Source organism: Drosophila rhopaloa, unplaced genomic scaffold, assembly GCF_018152115.1.
Source record: "Drosophila rhopaloa isolate 14029-0021.01 unplaced genomic scaffold, ASM1815211v1 contig_172, whole genome shotgun sequence".
Lineage (NCBI taxonomy): Eukaryota > Metazoa > Arthropoda > Insecta > Diptera > Drosophilidae > Drosophila > Drosophila rhopaloa.
In genome coordinates this window covers 494,700-512,291 of record NW_025335053.1, presented here as the reverse complement: position 1 = coordinate 512,291, position 17,592 = coordinate 494,700, and the positions used below count along the sequence as shown (strand labels likewise).

The following is a 17,592-nucleotide window of genomic DNA, read 5'->3' as shown; positions in this document are numbered from 1 at the left end:
TTTTGTTGGGTTCCTGATCTCCGCGGCATCCCGAATAAAAACCACAACCCAATAATTATCTAGCTGATATTTTAGTAGTTTTAATTATTAGGTGGTTGTTTTTCTCTTATTTACATTGCATTTTTGTGTGAACACAGGGTGTTCGGGGCATTCCGTACTGCACCGCATCACATAATAGGCCGTTCATACTGCATTGCATTTGGGACTTAAGCCTAGTATCCAGATCGACAAACGATTACGCTAAAACCAAAAGTTTGAGAGTTCATCAGATTTAAGCATGCTACGGTCGTACTGTCAATCAGCTGGGTTTGTTGACAAGCAGTTAAAATTCAAATTTCGTATTTGCGGGAAAGAGCCGTTAAAAGATATTATCAAATAACTTGGCAAGACAAGTCTGCCGCTGTACAAAGAAGTTAAAAAACAATACAATTTAAATTTAACAGTTGTTTTTTTAATTTACTGATAATTATTTGCTAATTTAAAGTTCATAGCTGCATCTTTTTTTTCTGTTTATTCTGGACCTAAGAAACATTTTGCTAAAAAGGCCCCCACCCATTGTCCTCATTAAATTTTTTAAACTTTTTGGTTTACCCAAAGTCCATTTCCGTAGACTGGAAACGCTATGGAATTTTCCGGTATTATTTCGGCCAACGAGTTCGCATCTCGCTTCTCTCTCCATGACTGGCGTATGGTTTTCGTCGATCTGGATACTTGGCTTTAGCAATAAATTCGAGTAACTTTCCAGAATTAGAAATAAATAAATAAAAATAATAAATTGCTTCCAAAAGTAAACTAAGTCCTCCAACAGCGATCCGATTCCACGAGTTCCGCATCCATTCCTTCTGGTGCAGTCATATATAGCAATAAATTCGATTAACTTTCCAAAATTAAAAATAAATAAATGTTAATAAATTTCTTCCAAAAATAAACTAAGTCCTCCAACAGCGATCCGATTCCACGAGTTCCGCATCCATTCCTTCTGGTGCAGTCATATATAGCAATAAATTGGATTAACTTTCCAAAATTAGAAAATAAATAAATAAATAATAATAAATTTCATCCAAAAATAAAGTAAATCATACAACAGCGATCCGATTCCACGCGTTCCGCATCCATTCCTTCTGGTGCAGTCATATATTCTCCAAGACATACACCCATTTCACATTCCATCCAAATTATATATTGTACCCACTTACATATTTGTGTTATATTGATCCGTGGTATGGTTCTCTGACCAGCTTCCAAATCGTTAAGCCGAGACGCATTAAACAGCGACAGCTTCCACGTCCCTATTCTTGTCCCGTCAGTGTAAGTTCAGGCTCCCACTCGAGCCTACTATGCCGATTGGTGAAGGTGAGGAACCTAAAGTTCAGTTAACCGTCCCATCAGTCAAAACACCCAGCCGGGCCAGAGCTAAAAGCGAGTCGTCACTACCCACCAAAAAGGCAGGACCTAGTAAAAGCTTAACTCCATCCATAAGGATCAGCCGTACTTCCAGGACAACAAGCGAAAAGTCCTTAACCCCTTCAAAACCTGTGAGAACAACTGCGTCACAGTCAGTTTTGTCCCTACAAGTCACGAGATCAACTGCGAAAATGGCTGACGCTGAAGCTAAAGCTGCCTTGACAAAGTTTGTGGCTGTGACCGATAGGGTCAGTCAGTTCGAAGCCAGGGTCAATACCCCAACAGACCCACCTCCGTCTGTTCACACTAACAAGGTCAGACTTCAGCAGATACAAGCTCTTTGGGACAAGGTAGAGAAAGAGTACGAGACGTCATCTGAGGTTCTTTCCTTAGTAGATAGTACAGACACGATGGAAGTCATGCAAGCCAAGTATGACTACTGCTATTCTGTTTTTGAAAGATGCGCTGCAACACTAAACGAAACGATTGAAAGAGCTAGCGTTCAACCGATTCATGAACCGCCCACACCGGTGCCTCTGCCTAGTGGATGCCGCGTCCCTCCAATAGACTGTGAAATTTTCAGTGGCGACTATGTTCATTGGCCGACGTTTCGAGACCTTTTTTCCGCCATCTATGTCGAAAATCCGAGGCTTTCAGGCGTTGAAAAGTTGTTCCACCTCAACTCGAAAACGAGTGGAGAAGCAAAGTCTATTGTGGCATTATCACCATTGACTAACGAAGGTTTTGCGTCCGCATGGGGAAATCTGCAGACTCGTTTCGAAAACAAGCGACTGCTCGTCAACAGCCAGCTAAAGATCCTGTTTAGTCTCCCCACTGTTTCCCAAGAGTGTGGCAATTCCCTTAAGCACCTGGAGAGCACTGTCCAAGGTTGTTTGACAGCCCTGAAAATAGCAAAAGTAGACATAACAAACTGGGACTGTCTTCTCGTCTTCCTGTGCTCCTCAAAGCTGCCGAAGCTGACGTTGGCTCTGTGGGAACAGTCCCTCCTCAACCCATCCGAGATTCCAGGGTGGGAAGAATTCAAGACCTTCTTACAAGGTCGTCATCGAACCCTGGAGGCAATTGAAGAATTTAAACCTACTTTGACCACTCAATCCAGAGCCCCACGTCCTGAAGGTGGGCCGCGGATTATCCATAACTTTGAAAATAGGGTCACCGTAAATCCACAGTCGTGTAAACTTTGTCCAAGGGAGAACCATCCGATCCGTCTGTGTCCCCAGTTTTTGAATATGTCGGTTGCCGTCAGGGAACAGTGTATTAAACAACAGAAACTCTGTCTGAACTGTTTTGCAAGAACCCACATGTTGAGAGACTGCACGAGTACGCACAATTGCTACACGTGCAAAGGTCGCCACAATACTCTCCTCCATCGCGGCGGCCCTCCACAACTCCAGTCAGCATCCGAACCTGACCTCCAGCCAGAAATACAGTCCACTCCGTCGAACGTCCAAACGTACCTCGCCGTGAACACGCAAGGGGTCCTCCTGAGTACGGCGCTCATAGAAATCTGCCACTTGGGCATTAGGTACTCAGCACGTGCCTTAATTGACTCCGGATCCGAGGCGACCTTTATTTCAGAACGGTTATTCAACCTAATTAAGTTCCCCTACGAATCCATACAAGCTCAAGTTTCGGGAGTAAACCAAACTGTTGCTGCTCAACCACGTAAGCGCTGCCAATTCCATATAGGCTCCCCCATTAAGCCACAAATCCAAATCGAAGCGTCTGCATATGTGCTACCACATTTAGCCGGAAATCTTCCATCCTATACGATACCCGAAGGGTCGTTGAGGGACCTCCCTCCCATCCAATTAGCAGATCCGAATTTCTACCAGAGTTCGCAAATTGACGTGCTCATAGGCGCCGATATCCTTCCGTCGATCATTTTAGGCGGCTTCCATTCAAATGTTTGCGGAACACTCCTTGGCCAAGAGACCATATTCGGGTGGATTCTTTGCGGCCCAATCGCGAAGAATCCCACTAACAGAATATCTTCCTTCTCAGCACGGTTGTCTGTCACCGAATCTCAACTAGACGGTATCCTCACCAAGTTCTGGGAGGTGGAGGATGTTCCAGTGAAGCCGGGTAAGGAATCCAGCTCGGTGTGTGAAAATAATTTCCAGCAAACCACCACAAGGGATAAAGAAGGAAGGTATGTTGTTTCTTTGCCCTTTAAAGAACCTAACAAAATAAACCTGGGGCATTCACGGTCCATCGCACTGGCGCAATTTCTTAGGAATGAAGTACGGCTGAGTAAAAACGCTCTTTTGAGAAAGCAGTATAACTCAGTTATTCAGGAATATTTAGATTTAGGTCATATGCACCTAGTCTCTCCAAATGACGACTCCAGCAATTTTTACTTGCCGCACCACGCGGTTTTCAAGCCAGACAGTACGACCACAAAGGTTCGCGTGGTGTTTAACGCCTCCAATAAATCGTCAAACGGGTACAGCCTAAATGATATCCTTCATACAGGTCCGGTACTGCAATCTGATTTAACCACCCAGATCCTCAAATGGCGTTTCTTTAAATACGTCTTCAATGCTGACATCACTAAGATGTATCGGCAGATTCTCGTCCATTCCGATCATACACGTTTCCAAAGAATCCTGTTCCGCGATAAAGAGGGAAAACTCTGTGATTATGAGCTCAACACTGTCACTTTCGGCGTTAACTGTGCCCCTTTTTTGGCCATACGCGTGCTTCAACAACTGGCTCATGATGTACGTGACCAATATCCTTTGGCAAGTGACATAATTTCTAGTTTTATGTATGTCGATGATGTTTTAGCCGGCACCCACACGCAGCAGTCCGCTATTTCAGCCATCAAAGAGCTCCGCGGTGCCCTAGAGAGTGCGGGCTTTCCACTGCGCAAGTGGACCTCAAACGAGAAGAAACTTTTACAGGGCATTCCAAAGGAACACTTGATTAGGGCCGACTTTCTGGAATTGGAAGACGCCAGTATGGCAAAAACTCTGGGAATCCGTTGGCATGCGACATCGGACAGTTTCCTCTTCCTGCCGATGGATATTTCTCTCCAAACAACCTACACCAAACGAGAGGTTTTATCCCAGATAGCCAAACTGTTTGACCCAGCAGGATGGTTATCGCCATTTATTGTTCGGGCAAAAATGCTCATGCAAGAAATTTGGTTGCGGGAGTTAAGCTGGGACCAGCCTCTTCCGACTGATCTTGTCACAAGGTGGCGTAATTTTCTTGAGGGGTATCAGACTTTGAAAGAAGTTCGCATCCCAAGATGGGTAAGATTTCATCCAGCAGCAAAACTGCAGTACCACGGGTTTTGCGATGCATCGCAGAGCGCCTATGGTGCTGCCATCTTTGTTCGCGTCGAAACGACTGATGGCTGCTTCACCCACTTGCTTTTGTCCAAAACCCGAGTTGCTCCAGTAAAGTCCCTTTCCATACCGCGATTAGAGCTGTGCGGTGCGGTGCTTCTCTCCGAACTCGCCGCAGCAGTTCTCTCCGAAATGCCTCCTACTCAGTATGATACATATTATTGGACAGACTCCACGAAGTCTTGCATGGCTAAGCAAGCCAGCATGCACTTGGACTACATTCGTTGCCAACAGAGTCGCGAAAGTTGATCAGCTCACCAACAGAGAACAGTGGTTTCATGTGAAATCGGAAGATAACCCGGCTGATCTGGCAAGCAGGGGCGTCTCAGTCCATGAGCTCAAGGACAGCAACCTCTGGTGGCATGGGCCTGAGTGGCTGCGTCACAACCAGGAGCAATACGTCGGTCCCGCTCGAAACCGAGCTCGAACAGCGCCCGATAAGGTGTAACGTCGCCACAGCGCCCCCGAAAAATGACATTCTGGAGCGTTTTTCAGCATTCGAGAGGGCTTTACGCGTTCTCGCTTACGTATTCCGGTTTGCAAGAATGTGTCGCAAGCAAAACGTTAACATAAAGGCAGAACTCACTGCCGCAGAGTTGTCTGATGTCCAAGAGAGGCTGATTGTGCTCACCCAACTCAATGAGTATCCAATAGAATGCAAGGCCTTAGGCAAAAAGCAACATATTCCAGTCTCCAGCACGATCTCCAATCTAAACCCCTTTATCGACAGCCACGGTGTCTTAAGAGCCAGCGGCCGTCTACGAGCATCTGAGATGCTAAGCTATGATGAGAAACATCCAATCATCATTCCGGCAAGGTGCACTTTTGCCAAACTTTTGGCCCTCTTTACCCATCGCATATCCTTGCACGGGGGTAATCAATTGATGATCCGACTGATTCGCTCCAAGTATTGGATACCTAAGCTGAGAAATCTTGTAAGAGACACCATTCATTCCTGTCGAGTGTGCACCATCCACAGACAGAAGCTGCAAACTCAGCTGATGGGAGACTTGCCCTGCGCAAGATCTACCTTTTCCAGGGCTTTTACCCACACGGGCGTTGACTTTGCGGGACCATTTGACATAAAAAACTATCTCGGTCGGGGGTGTAAGATAACTAAGGGGTATGTCTGCGTTTTTGTGTGTTTTAGTACCCGAGCCATCCATCTAGAAGCTACATCAGACTTGACCACTGAGAAGTTTCTGGCAGCCTTCTCGCGTTTCTCCGCACGACGTGGCTGTCCGCACCACATATACTCTGACAACGGGAAAACGTTTGTCGGAGCCTCCACGTCCTTATCCAAGGATTTCATTGAAGCTACGAGGTCTTTGATCCTGTCCAAGTACAGTCTTCAAAATGTGACCTGGCACTTCAACCCTCCTGGCGCGCCTCATATGGGAGGGCTATGGGAGGCCGGTGTCAAAAGCTTTAAGGCACACTTCTACAAGCAAACAGCTGGCGGGAAGTACACCTTTGAAGAGTTAGCTACCCTCCTATCGAAAATTGAGGCCTGTTTAAACTCGAGGCCTATTTCTCCAATGTCCGAAGACCCCACAGACCTCGTAGCTGTTAGCCCCGTACACTTCCTAGTCGGTGGGCCACTCCTTTTCCATTTTAAACCGATGGCAGCGGCTAAAGGCCCTGCATCAGCAATTTTGCTTACGTTGGAAAGAAGAGTACCTAATGGAGCTCCATAAAAGGACCAAATGGCAATTTCCAACGCGAGACATTCAGACGGGGGACATGGTGGTGCTAAAAGAGGAGAATTTACCACCAAATGAATGGCGGTTTGGGCGGATCCAACTGGTGTGCCCAGGCGCGGATGGCAAGACCCGAGTGGCAGATGTTCTCACCGCACGTGGCATTATCCGACGACCAATCGCAAAGATGATCCGCCTTCCGATGGAGGCCTCCAGCTCCGAGTGATTCTGCCTTTTCCTTTTTTTTCTTGAGTTAGCGACTAACATCCAATCCTACTAGTCCTAAACTCATGTCAGCCTGTGTCGTCAGTCCTCATACATGTCACGATCATTCGCATCATCCATAACCCCTAACCTTTGTTTACTCGCTTCCACAGATTGTTCACCAATCATACCCCTCCCCACCAACGCACCACCACCCCCATGGCAACGCCAAGCCCACAATCCACGACGTCGTTGCGCTCATCGTCACCAAAGGAGGACCCCCCGAAGCCTTGTTACGGGCCCATCGTGCGACGCTATCCTGCAGCGCACGAGTGTGAGCATCTTGCCAACGGCATCCATTTTGGTGGGGTCTGAGGAGAAACGGTTTGACGTCCGAGCTTTGGTGGATCCTTGCTGCCCCGTGAGTCGCATTCACGTTTCTTTGACAAAGGCCCTCAACCTTTCCGTCACCCGCGTGGGCGATGAGCGGGTGTGCACCACCTAAATCCGCTCAAAGTCGTCAAAGATGACCCGACAGCTGCTAATGCTGGTTGGTGACCAGATGCAGACCCGAACTCCGGCCAAGCCCCTGGATCCGAAGGTCCGGGATGCCATTCCAAACATCACTCTGGCTGATGACAGATGGTTCCACCCTTCCTTGGTGTCGGCCGTCTTGGGAGCTGACGTATACGCGGAATTAATTCTGCCGGGTATGCTCCCGAGTCAGAACGGACTGCCTTGGGGTGGCTCCTTTCAGGCACTTGCTCCCTTTCGTGACCTGCCACTCTCCCCATTGCGAGGGGGGGAGAATGTTCATGTCGAACAAGAAGATAGCTGGTTCGAAGATAGCTGGTTCGGCATCACTGGCAACCGAATCGGTGGCCTCTAGACTAAGCTTACGATATATTACAAGTCATTACGAAATAAAAGGTGAAACGGATCACAAGCGAAAACGAAGCTCCACAACCCCGCGTTTTTTATATACATATATTTCTTTGGGAAAACTTTGGAAGTGTTCTTGGCACGGACCCGCCCCAACAATCAGTAAATTAATAAAAAAAAAACTGTTAAATTTAAATTGTATTGTTTTTTAATTTCTTTGTACAGCGGCAGACTTGTCTTGCCAAGATATTTGATAATATATTTTAAAGGCTCTTTCCCGCAAATACGATAATTGATTTTTAACTGCTTGTCAACAAACCCAGCTGATTGACAGTACGACCGTAGCACGCATAAGTCCAATGAGCTCTCGAAATTTTGGTCACACTGGAAAGATTAAAGTTTTTACGCTAGCATACTCGTTTGTCGATCTGAGTACTAGGCTTAAAGAACGAGTGCAGTATTTTTAATAACACTACACTACTGCACAGATCTGTTACGCTACAAATGGGTACATGTTGTTATATATATTTTAACAGTCTTTTCAAATTTGTTCATTAAAATATATGTCATATTATGCCTGGTACAAGCATTTCACCGAGGCGCCTCAAGTGTGCAAATTAAATTTCTTGTTCGTCGATGATTTAAAAAAATACAATTTTTTTATTATATTGTTTTGGTGATAAGCCTTTATTCTTAAACACTTTAAATACAAGACACTTTCAGTTTACTTTTTAATTTTTGTCAACCGTTCGCGGTCGCGATAAAAATAGGACTGCCTCTTCATTTTTAAATCTAATCCAATGAACCTCGGCCAGGAGCTTTTCTTTTTGAACTTTAGAACTTCAACTCAATAAATCGAACTTCGGCTGCGTGCAGACGTGTTTTATTAACGCTCCGAAAAAACAATTAGTCAATCAGTCGAAGACGTTCGAAAAATTAATAAACGCGAGGTTTTGCATTTCGCGATGCAAATCGCATATCGTAATCTAAAGTTTTAATTAATTAAATAATTAATCTTTTCGCACTAATGATAAACAAATGAGTATGAACGTGGATCAGCGCACTCAACGACAAAAACAACAAGACGAAGCCCGTGAAAAAATTCAGAGAGAGCAAGACAAACGTCGTCTTTCTTTGGCCCGAAACAATGCTTATTTTACAGTGACGAGTAATACTCTAGAACCGAAAGTGCTTGAAGGTGCAACAGAGCTTCTGCCGCCTAGCGCAACAACAACAGCAACGACTACTACAACGGTCTCTGCCGCCAACAATGCAATAACGACTCCACCCTCTTCTTGTGCTGCAGGTAAAGCAACAACACAACCAAGTGCAAAAATCGGTGCAAACGGCAAAAACAAAGCTACGGTCCATTAGATGAAAATAGATTTTCCATACTGTCGGAGCCTGAAACAGAGTCTGAACAATTAGCCCCAAGGAAACTAAAGCCCACACCTATTTTTATTCGGGAGAAGATCTCGAGTGCCCTAGTCAACAAAATAGTTGAGCTTGTCGGATGCAACGAGCGACAACGGCACGCTCCCTGAACACACAAAACACTTATATGAGATCACAAACGACACCGGAAGTTTTCTTCGCAAAAGCAGCCAGATCATCATTTGGCCCCTCCATTACCACCAACGGAATGTCTTACCCCAGTGCTCTAAGATTAGGCACAGCTCACACAGAGCCGAAAATTGATAACATCCAGCAGGCCATGGGACAGCCATAAAGTAACATGGAATCTATGATGATTACTTTGCAACAAAATATGATGGAATTTATGTCCTTCATGAAAACCACCATGCAAACCCTTATACAAATGCTTGCAGATCAGCAGTCCTATTAAACCATGTCTAGCCTTCGAATAACTCTGTGGAACGCAAACCGTGAAACATCACGGCATAAACCTGAAATAACTCAATTTCTGAACGAAAACCAGATCGACGTTATGTTGCTGGCAGAAACGCATCTCTCCAGCAAAAATAACTTTCAAATACGGGGATGTACGATCTACGGCACAGATCATCCAGATGGTAAAGCGCATTGCGGAACTGGCATCTTAATAAAGCACCGCGTCAAACACCACTTTCACCAACGGTTTGCATAAAATCATCTGCAAGCTACATCGATAAAATTATAGTTGGGCAACTGCAACCTTGCTATTGCCGCTGTCTACTGCCCACCCCGCTTTACAGTCTCCGAAGACCAATTCATGGACTTCTACAATTCACTTGGTGAGCGATTCATAGCAGCAGGAGATTACAACCCCGAAAGAAGGCAACTATATAATGCCCTCATTAAAACATGCAACAAACTGGACTACGTTTCACCAGACAGCCCTAAAAACTGGCCTACATATCCTAGAAAACTACCTGATTTAATTGAATTTGCTGTGACAAAAACATTTCTCGCAATCTAATATCTGCAAAATCGCTTTTGGATCTATCATCGGACCACTCACCAGTGCTAATAAATCTTCTTCAAAGCCCGGAATTAATCGAGCACCCTCGCAGGCTGACGTCGCATCGAACCAACTGGCTGAAGCTCAAAAAAATCGGTAATCATAATGATACCAAAGTCAGGAAAAGATCACACAATACCAGCTTCGTACAGACCGATAAGTTTACTCTCGTGTCTGTCAAAACTGCTCGAAAACTGCCTTTTGACGCGCATAATCCCATATCTGAAAGAGCACAACGTTATTCCAGCACACCAATTTGGCTTTCGAGAAAGCCATGGAACAATAGAGCAAATCAACAGACTAACAACAGAAATACGGACTGCATTCGAGCTTCGGGAATACTGCAGTGCGGTATTCCTTGACGTTGCACAGGCTTTTGATCGAGTCTGGCTTGATGGCCTTATGCATAAAATCAGAACGATCCTGCCGGGAAACACTCACATTTTACTTGAATCGTACCCTTACAAGGTATCCCCAAGGTAGCGCCCTTGGTCCAACTCTATTTCTCCTCTACACCGCAGATATTCCCACGAACGAGCGGCTAACTACTTCTACATTCGCAGACGATACCGCGACCATAAGTCGGCCCAAATGCCCAATTCAGGCAACAGCACTACTAGCTGATCATCTCGTTGTAGTGGAGAGGTGGTTATCAGACTGGCGTATAAAAATAAATGCGGATAAATGGGGAAACGCCAGCAGCAGCAACATCGACATTATTCAGCGAGCACAATATTAAACAAGAGAGAACGCTATAGTCGAGTGTCTCGACTATTAGATACCCGTTACTCAGCTAAAAAAGTTCAAATTATCAATTTGAATTCGGTGATCTCTTAGAGCTGGCAGCTTTACAGCACGAGCATCAGCACCAGCCCTGCTTTAGCACAGGCAGCTTTTGTCCTGCACCAGCAGCTGTGCAATAAATTGACTGCGTAGGAACTCCTAAAATCTACATGCAAAATGCCAATCTTCTAGCTTTTATAGTTTCCGAGATCTCAGCGTTCATACGGACAGACAGACGGACAGACGGACATGGCTAGATCGACTCGGCTAGTGATCCTGAACAAGAATATATATACTTTATAGGGTCGGAAACGCTTCCTTCTACCTGTTACATACTTTTGCACGAATACAATATACCCTTTTACTCTACGAGTAACGGGTATAAAAATTTAATCTTTTGGCGTGCGCTTCCCACTGAACATTTTAAAAAATTGGGGAAAAAATCAAAAAACTCGCAAAAGTCGATTGCAGGAGTTTACATGTGAGGACAAAATAATATTAATACTATCTGGGGTGCCTCTTGGCTGAGCAAAATGTTTCTTAGGTCAAAAATGTACGAAAAAACACAATAAAAACAAGAAAGGAAAGCTAACTTCGGGCGGAGCCGAAGAATACTCTGTAAATTGTATTCTCCAAAATTATTCATATGATGCATTCTTAACACTCATAAAAATCCCAACTTCCTAACTTTAAAAACACCAAAGTTATGGCATTTCCAATCGTTCAGTTATATGGCAGCTATATGATATAGTCGGCCGATCCTTATGAAATTTGGTAGGTCGGATTGATTGGCCAAATATAAAACCCATAGAAAATGCCAACTTCCTAACTTTACAAATACCAAAGTTATGGAATTTCCGATCAATCAGTTATATGGCAGCTATAGGATATAGTCGGCCGATCCCGGCCGTTCCGACTTATATACATACTGCGTGCAAAGGAAGAAGGGTGTGTGCAAAGTTTCAATTCGATATCTTTAAAACTGAGAGACTAGTTCGCGTAGAATCAGACAGACGGACAGACAGACGGACAGACGGACAGACGGACATGCTTATATCAACTCAGGAGGTGATCCTGATCAAGAATATATATACTTTATAGGGTCGGAGATGTCTCCTTCACTGCGTTGCACACTTTTGACCAAAATTATAATACCCTCTGCAAGGGTATAAAAATGTAGCTATGAACTTTCAATTCGCAAATAATTATCAGTAAATTAAAAAAATAACTGTTGCATTTAAATTGTATTGTTTCTTAATTTTTTTGTACAGCGGCAGACTTGTCTTGGCAAGGTGGTTGATAATATCATTTAAAGGTTCTTTCCCGCAAATACGATATTTGAATTTTAACTGATTGTCAACACACCCAGCTGACTGATAGTACGACCGCAGCACGCTTAATTATGATGAACTCTGTAACACTTGTAACACTGGAAAGATTCAATTTTTTACGCTAGCTTACTCGTTTGTCGATCTAAGTACTAGGCGTAAAGTTAGACATTTCATAAAACATATTTGCGCATTTTGCGACTTGATTGCTTAATACTAATTTAATAATACTAATTAATAGTTTCCTATCGTTTTGGGAAATCCCTCTAGCGTGATAAATTTCGCATTTTTTTTATTATTGGGTATTTTATATATTAACAAGAAAGGAAAGCATACTTCGGGCGGAGCCGAAGTTGATATACCCTTGCAGAATATTCTATAAATTATATTCTCCCAAATTATTCAAATGATGCATTCTTAATACTCATAAAAAGTCCCAACTTCCTAACTTTAAAAACACCAAAGTTATGTCATTTCCAATCGTTCAGTTATATGGCAGCTATAAGATATAGTCGGCCGATCCTTATGAAATTCGGTAGGTCGGATTGATTGGCCAAAAATAAAACCCATAGAAAATCCGAACTTCCTAACTATACAAACACCAAAGCTATGGCATTTCCGATCAATCAGTTATATGGCGGCTATAGGATATAGTCGTCCGATCCTTATGAAATTTGGTAGGTCGGATTGATTAGCCTAAAATAAAACCCATAGAAAATCCCAACTTCCTAACTTTAAAAACACCAAAGTTATGGCATTTCCGATCGTTCAGTTATATGGCAGCTATATGATATAGTGGCCCGATCCGGCTCGTTCCGACTTATATACTACCTGCAATAGAAAGACAACTTTTGGGAAAGTTTCAAGCAGATAGCTTTAAAACTGAGGGACAAGTTTGCGTAGAAACGGACGGACAGACGGACAGACGGACGGACAGAAGGACATGGCTAGATCGACTCTCCTGGTGATGCTGATCAAGAATATATATACTTTATAGGGTCGGAAATGTCGCCTTCACTGCGTTGCAAACTTTTGACTGAAATTATAATACCCTCTGCAAGGGTATAAAAATATTAATATTAAAAGTTCTTTATGCAGTGCGATTTTAAAACTATAATTACTGGTTTTTGTTAATGTTTTAATATTTCCATGATGTCATCATTGTTTAAAATTTTGGTATTAAATACATAAATTTTTGCTAGTGTGATTGTGTCAATTAAATTTTGCAGTTTTTTTTTTGTTGCAGTGGTAAATCTTGATCATTACTGATCAAGATCAGTAACCAGTCCAAATGCAGGGTAGCGCGTCACTTTAATTGTCAGAGCGCCAAACCAAAAATCCAACAACAATTACAACGCTACAACAAAATATAATTTTTATTTATCTATTATAAATAAATGCATTCACGGATATGGCTAGAACGACTCTCCTGGTGATGCTGATCAAGAATATACATATGTATAAAGTTTATAGGGTCGGAAATGTCTCCTTCACTGAGTTGCAAACTTTTGACTGAAATTATAATACCCTCTGCAAGGGTAGAACAAGAAATTCGCCCTATTTTTGTCTTCAATGGCATCGTACCATATTTTCTAGGGTAAATTTTTCTAAAATTAAGGGCGTTCCTTTATAAAATCTAAGGCAAATAGCCCTAAAAACATTATCATTATGTAAGTTTTCATTCAGGATTTATGGACTTATATTTATATTTATGTATGTGTATACATATGAATTGGATTTAAGCATTTCGCTTTTCATTCAGAAAAGTCACAAAGTTTATAATTAGTATTGCACTAATGAATTGCCAAGATCGATTTCAACTAGAATCCTATGGGGAAGGGAGAGAAATTGTGTACAATTATGAGTTTTAAAAAAACTTTTAGTCGTTCTAAACATTACTTCTCATGTGTGTTAATAACACAAGTAAAAAAAATGTATGTTCGGAGCATCCCGCCAGCGCCTAGTCTAGTGCGCATAGGTGTATGCCTGAACCTGTACCGCTCTTCCGCTCTACTCTTTATATTTGCCTTATCTCGCTAAGCTGTCGCGCTACCTATTCAGCGACTACATTGTAAAACCCGAATTAAAATATGAAGCCAGGCTTTCGGCTGCAGCAGTGCAGATTCGCCTGGCAAAATAAACACGACACGTACATAAACTTATAAAATTAAAAGCGTTATTATTACATAACCTAAGGGTGGCATTTTTGTTGTCTTCCCCCAAACATTTTGGTGACCCCGACGTGATCGCTGTTTTATTTGCCGTCTGCAACTCGATTTTATTATTGTTTAATATCGTTTAAACAATATATTTTGGTTTCGCTGTCGTTTGCGGGCATTCGGTCACAAACACACGGACTTACATACAAGTGCACACAACTGGCCGTTTAAGTTTTACATTTCGGGCTGTGAAAAGCCGGCAGGCGGTTGATCTTTTCCTTCATTTCGCGCTGTGAAAAAATCAAAACAGTGTTGCTGCAAATTATAAACAAAAGGAGAATAACATTTAACTATTCTAAAAGTGCATAGTGCATACATATACATATTTTCAAGTCCGCTGTCCGTTTTCGACGACGCTTGGTGCCGCGCATTTTTCGCGGCAGAAGTTAAAAGGTTATTCACTTCTCTTAACCGGTTCGGACATTTTTCTTTCATTTTTTTTACGTGCGACTAACAAATGGCTGCTCCAGAAAACGCGGTTCGCCCTCAAAATGACGCGCCAAATGAAATAGAATTTTTTCGCGCCAAAGTGCAATCAATTCTGCGGCAAACAAACGCGATGATGGAGCTGATGTTCTCGCGCGATTCGTCATTTGACTCCGCACAGACATCGCTGGAACGGCTGGATTTAAAGGAGACTTCCAGTGATAGGCGATGGGAATTTTCGGAGGTTTTTATGGATGTGAAGGCGAAGCGCAATAGAGGCTTAGCGGCCCAGCGCAAATTACAATTGTCGGGTAGCACAGCTGCCAAATCCACATCTATAGACATGAACCATCATTCTGATCTTTCTTTTCGGACACGGAAGCCTCGATTACCCAACCTGGAGATTGCTCGTTTTCACGGATCTTATGCTGAGTGGCCGGACTTTCTCGCAAAGTTTACCGCGGTCATTGGAAATGATGACGAGCTAAGCGACATTGAAAAGCTGCAATATTTACGGTCTAGTCTAGGCGGCGTGGCTCTGGAGACCATACGCTCGCTCGAACCTTCAAATGACAATTATAAAAAGGCTTTGAATCTGCTCATAAATCGATTTGATAATAAAGTTTTACATTTTCAGGCACACGTTCAGGCAATATTTGGTTTAAAAGGTGTCGAGAAGGGATCTGCCAAGGGTCTTCGTGAGCTCAGCGATTCCATGAACGCACATTTTCGGGCAATCCATACGCTGGCCACTACACAGCAAATTTTGGATGGATTACTGATTCATATCGTCGTTCACAAGCTGGATCAACGGACTCGGGAAAAATGGGAAAAGGATTTGCCAATCGCTGAATTATCTTCATGGACTGCTATGGAGTCGTTTTTAGAGAGGAGGTGCAGGATGATGGAAAATTTGGATCAAGCTTTGGTAACGCAAACACCAGGCCATCAGGTAGGAAAAAATGTGCATAAATATAACCCCAGTGCACTCATTGCGTCTTCTACTAACTTAAATCATCCAATATGCCTATTTTGCGATGCGAGAGATCATTATTTGCCAAAGTGCTCTCGATTTTTAAATTTGAGCCCGCATCTTCGATTTAGAGAAGCCAAGAAAATGCACATTTGTCTGAACTGTTTGCGCAAGGGGCATAGTTTGCAGCAATGTAAATCAACTCATTGCAGATATTGTCGCATGAAGCACCACTCACTTTTGCATATGACCCCTGACTCATCTGCACCACCTCCATCATCAGACCCACTCTCGAGCTCTCAGCCATCACCATATACTTAATCAGCACTGGTGTCATGCTCACAACTTGATCGTCAGGTATCGCACTCTCCACCAAATGCTTCAAATACTATGCCAATAAATTACGTGTTGCTGCCTACTGCTATTGTCTATGTAAAAAATAGGGTTGGTTCATTTATGCCCTGTCGAGCAATCTTAGATTCCGCTTCTCAATTAAACTTCATAACTACGCGCCTAGCTAGCCAGTTAAATTTGAAATATAGGCATTCGCATACACTCATTTCTGGGATCGGTGAGTCCTCTATGAACTCTGATAGATCAGTGGATATTTTTGCGCAATCACGGGATGCAGGCTATCGTGCGTCATTCACAGCTGTTGTGGCTCACAGTATCACTGATTATCAGCCGAATTTCAACATAAATACATCAGAATGGAGGATTCCACAAAATATTTCGCTCGCTGACCCTTATTTCAACCAATCACAACGAATCGACTTGTTAATTGGCGCTGGTCTGTTTTTCGAAATAATTGCTATGGGGCAAATACATTTGGATAGCATGTAGCCAACACTCCCAAAACACCAAACTTGGTTGGATCGTTTCTGGTGGGATGTCGACTACTCCAAATCATAAGTCTGTCTTAGCCGCCATTGTCAAGGATACTACGGATCATTCTGAGAATGACGCACTTGCCGCCATAGTAAAGCAATTTTGGGAAATTGAGGATTGTAATCCATCAAAGCCAGCACTGTTGCCTGAGGACTTGCAATGCGAACAACTGTTCAAGGAAAACTGCACTAGACTTGGGAATGGACAATACTCTGTTCGTCTCTTATCCACTTCGGGATTCGAAACTTAAGGTGATTCCTATTGCCTAGCTCGTCCACGTTTTAGGAATTTGGAAGCTAAGCTAGATAGAAACACTGTTTTCAAAGCTCAGTATTCGGCTTTTCTCCAGGAGTACATCAACTTAGGCCACATGTCTCTCGCACCAAAGGATCCAACAGTACCACAATTCTTCTTGCCACAGTATTGTGTACATAAGCAGGAAAGTACGAGCACAAAGCTTCGGGTCGTCTTTGACGGGTCTGCTAGAACTACTTCTGGCAGCTCTCCGAACGACTTGCTTCTTGCAGGGCCAACAATTCAGCAAAAAATCTTTAACATTCTACTTCGCTTCCGATTTTTTAAAGTTGCCCTCTGTGGAGACATCTGCAAGATGTACCGCTGCGTGCGTGTGTCGCACCCGGATGACTTTTTGCAGTGTATTGTTTGGCGAGAGAAGTCCGCGGATGAGTTCAGGGTTTACAAACTGAACACGGTGACTTATGGTACCAAGCCAGCTGCCTTTTTGGCTATAAGAGCCATGCATCAGCTCTCTTATGATGAAGAGGATTCGTTTCCAATTGGAGCAAAAATTGTTCGTAGGGACTTCTACGTGGATGATTTAATCTCTGGTGGCGAGTCAATTGAAGAGGTTAGGGAAATTCGTCGTCAGGTGAAGGAGCTATTGTCGCGAGGCCATTTTCCTATCCGCAAATGGTGTTCTAATGATG

General features: G+C 43.3%; 2 protein-coding genes across 2 annotated transcripts; both read left to right on the top strand.

Annotated features, from left to right (window-relative positions):
- The first annotated feature begins 1,595 nt into the window (after positions 1-1,595).
- LOC123037552 lies at positions 1,596-5,030 on the top strand. Its single transcript, XM_044458801.1, has 2 exons — positions 1,596-3,577; positions 3,662-5,030. Exons 1-2 carry the CDS (start codon positions 1,596-1,598, stop codon positions 5,028-5,030), a joined length of 3,351 nt encoding a protein of 1,116 aa, XP_044314736.1.
- A 296-nt stretch (positions 5,031-5,326) lies between these two features.
- On the top strand, positions 5,327-6,707 carry LOC123037551. The gene is made up of 2 exons (XM_044458800.1): positions 5,327-6,374; positions 6,454-6,707. The coding sequence occupies exons 1-2, from the start codon at positions 5,327-5,329 to the stop codon at positions 6,705-6,707; spliced, it is 1,302 nt and encodes a 433-aa protein (XP_044314735.1).
- The last annotated feature ends 10,885 nt before the right edge of the window (positions 6,708-17,592 follow it).

Excerpts from the sequence above, each read along its gene's own strand:
- LOC123037552 (XM_044458801.1), top strand. The coding sequence starts at position 1,596 with ATGGCTGACGCTGAAGCTAAAGCTGCCTTGACAAAGTTTGTGGCTGTG. Across the intron at positions 3,578-3,661 it reads ACAAGGGATAAAGAAGGAAG|GAATGAAGTACGGCTGAGTA; the intron begins GTATGTTGTTTC and ends GCAATTTCTTAG.
- LOC123037551 (XM_044458800.1), top strand. The coding sequence starts at position 5,327 with ATGTGTCGCAAGCAAAACGTTAACATAAAGGCAGAACTCACTGCCGCA. Across the intron at positions 6,375-6,453 it reads CCCCGTACACTTCCTAGTCG|AAGAGTACCTAATGGAGCTC; the intron begins GTGGGCCACTCC and ends TACGTTGGAAAG.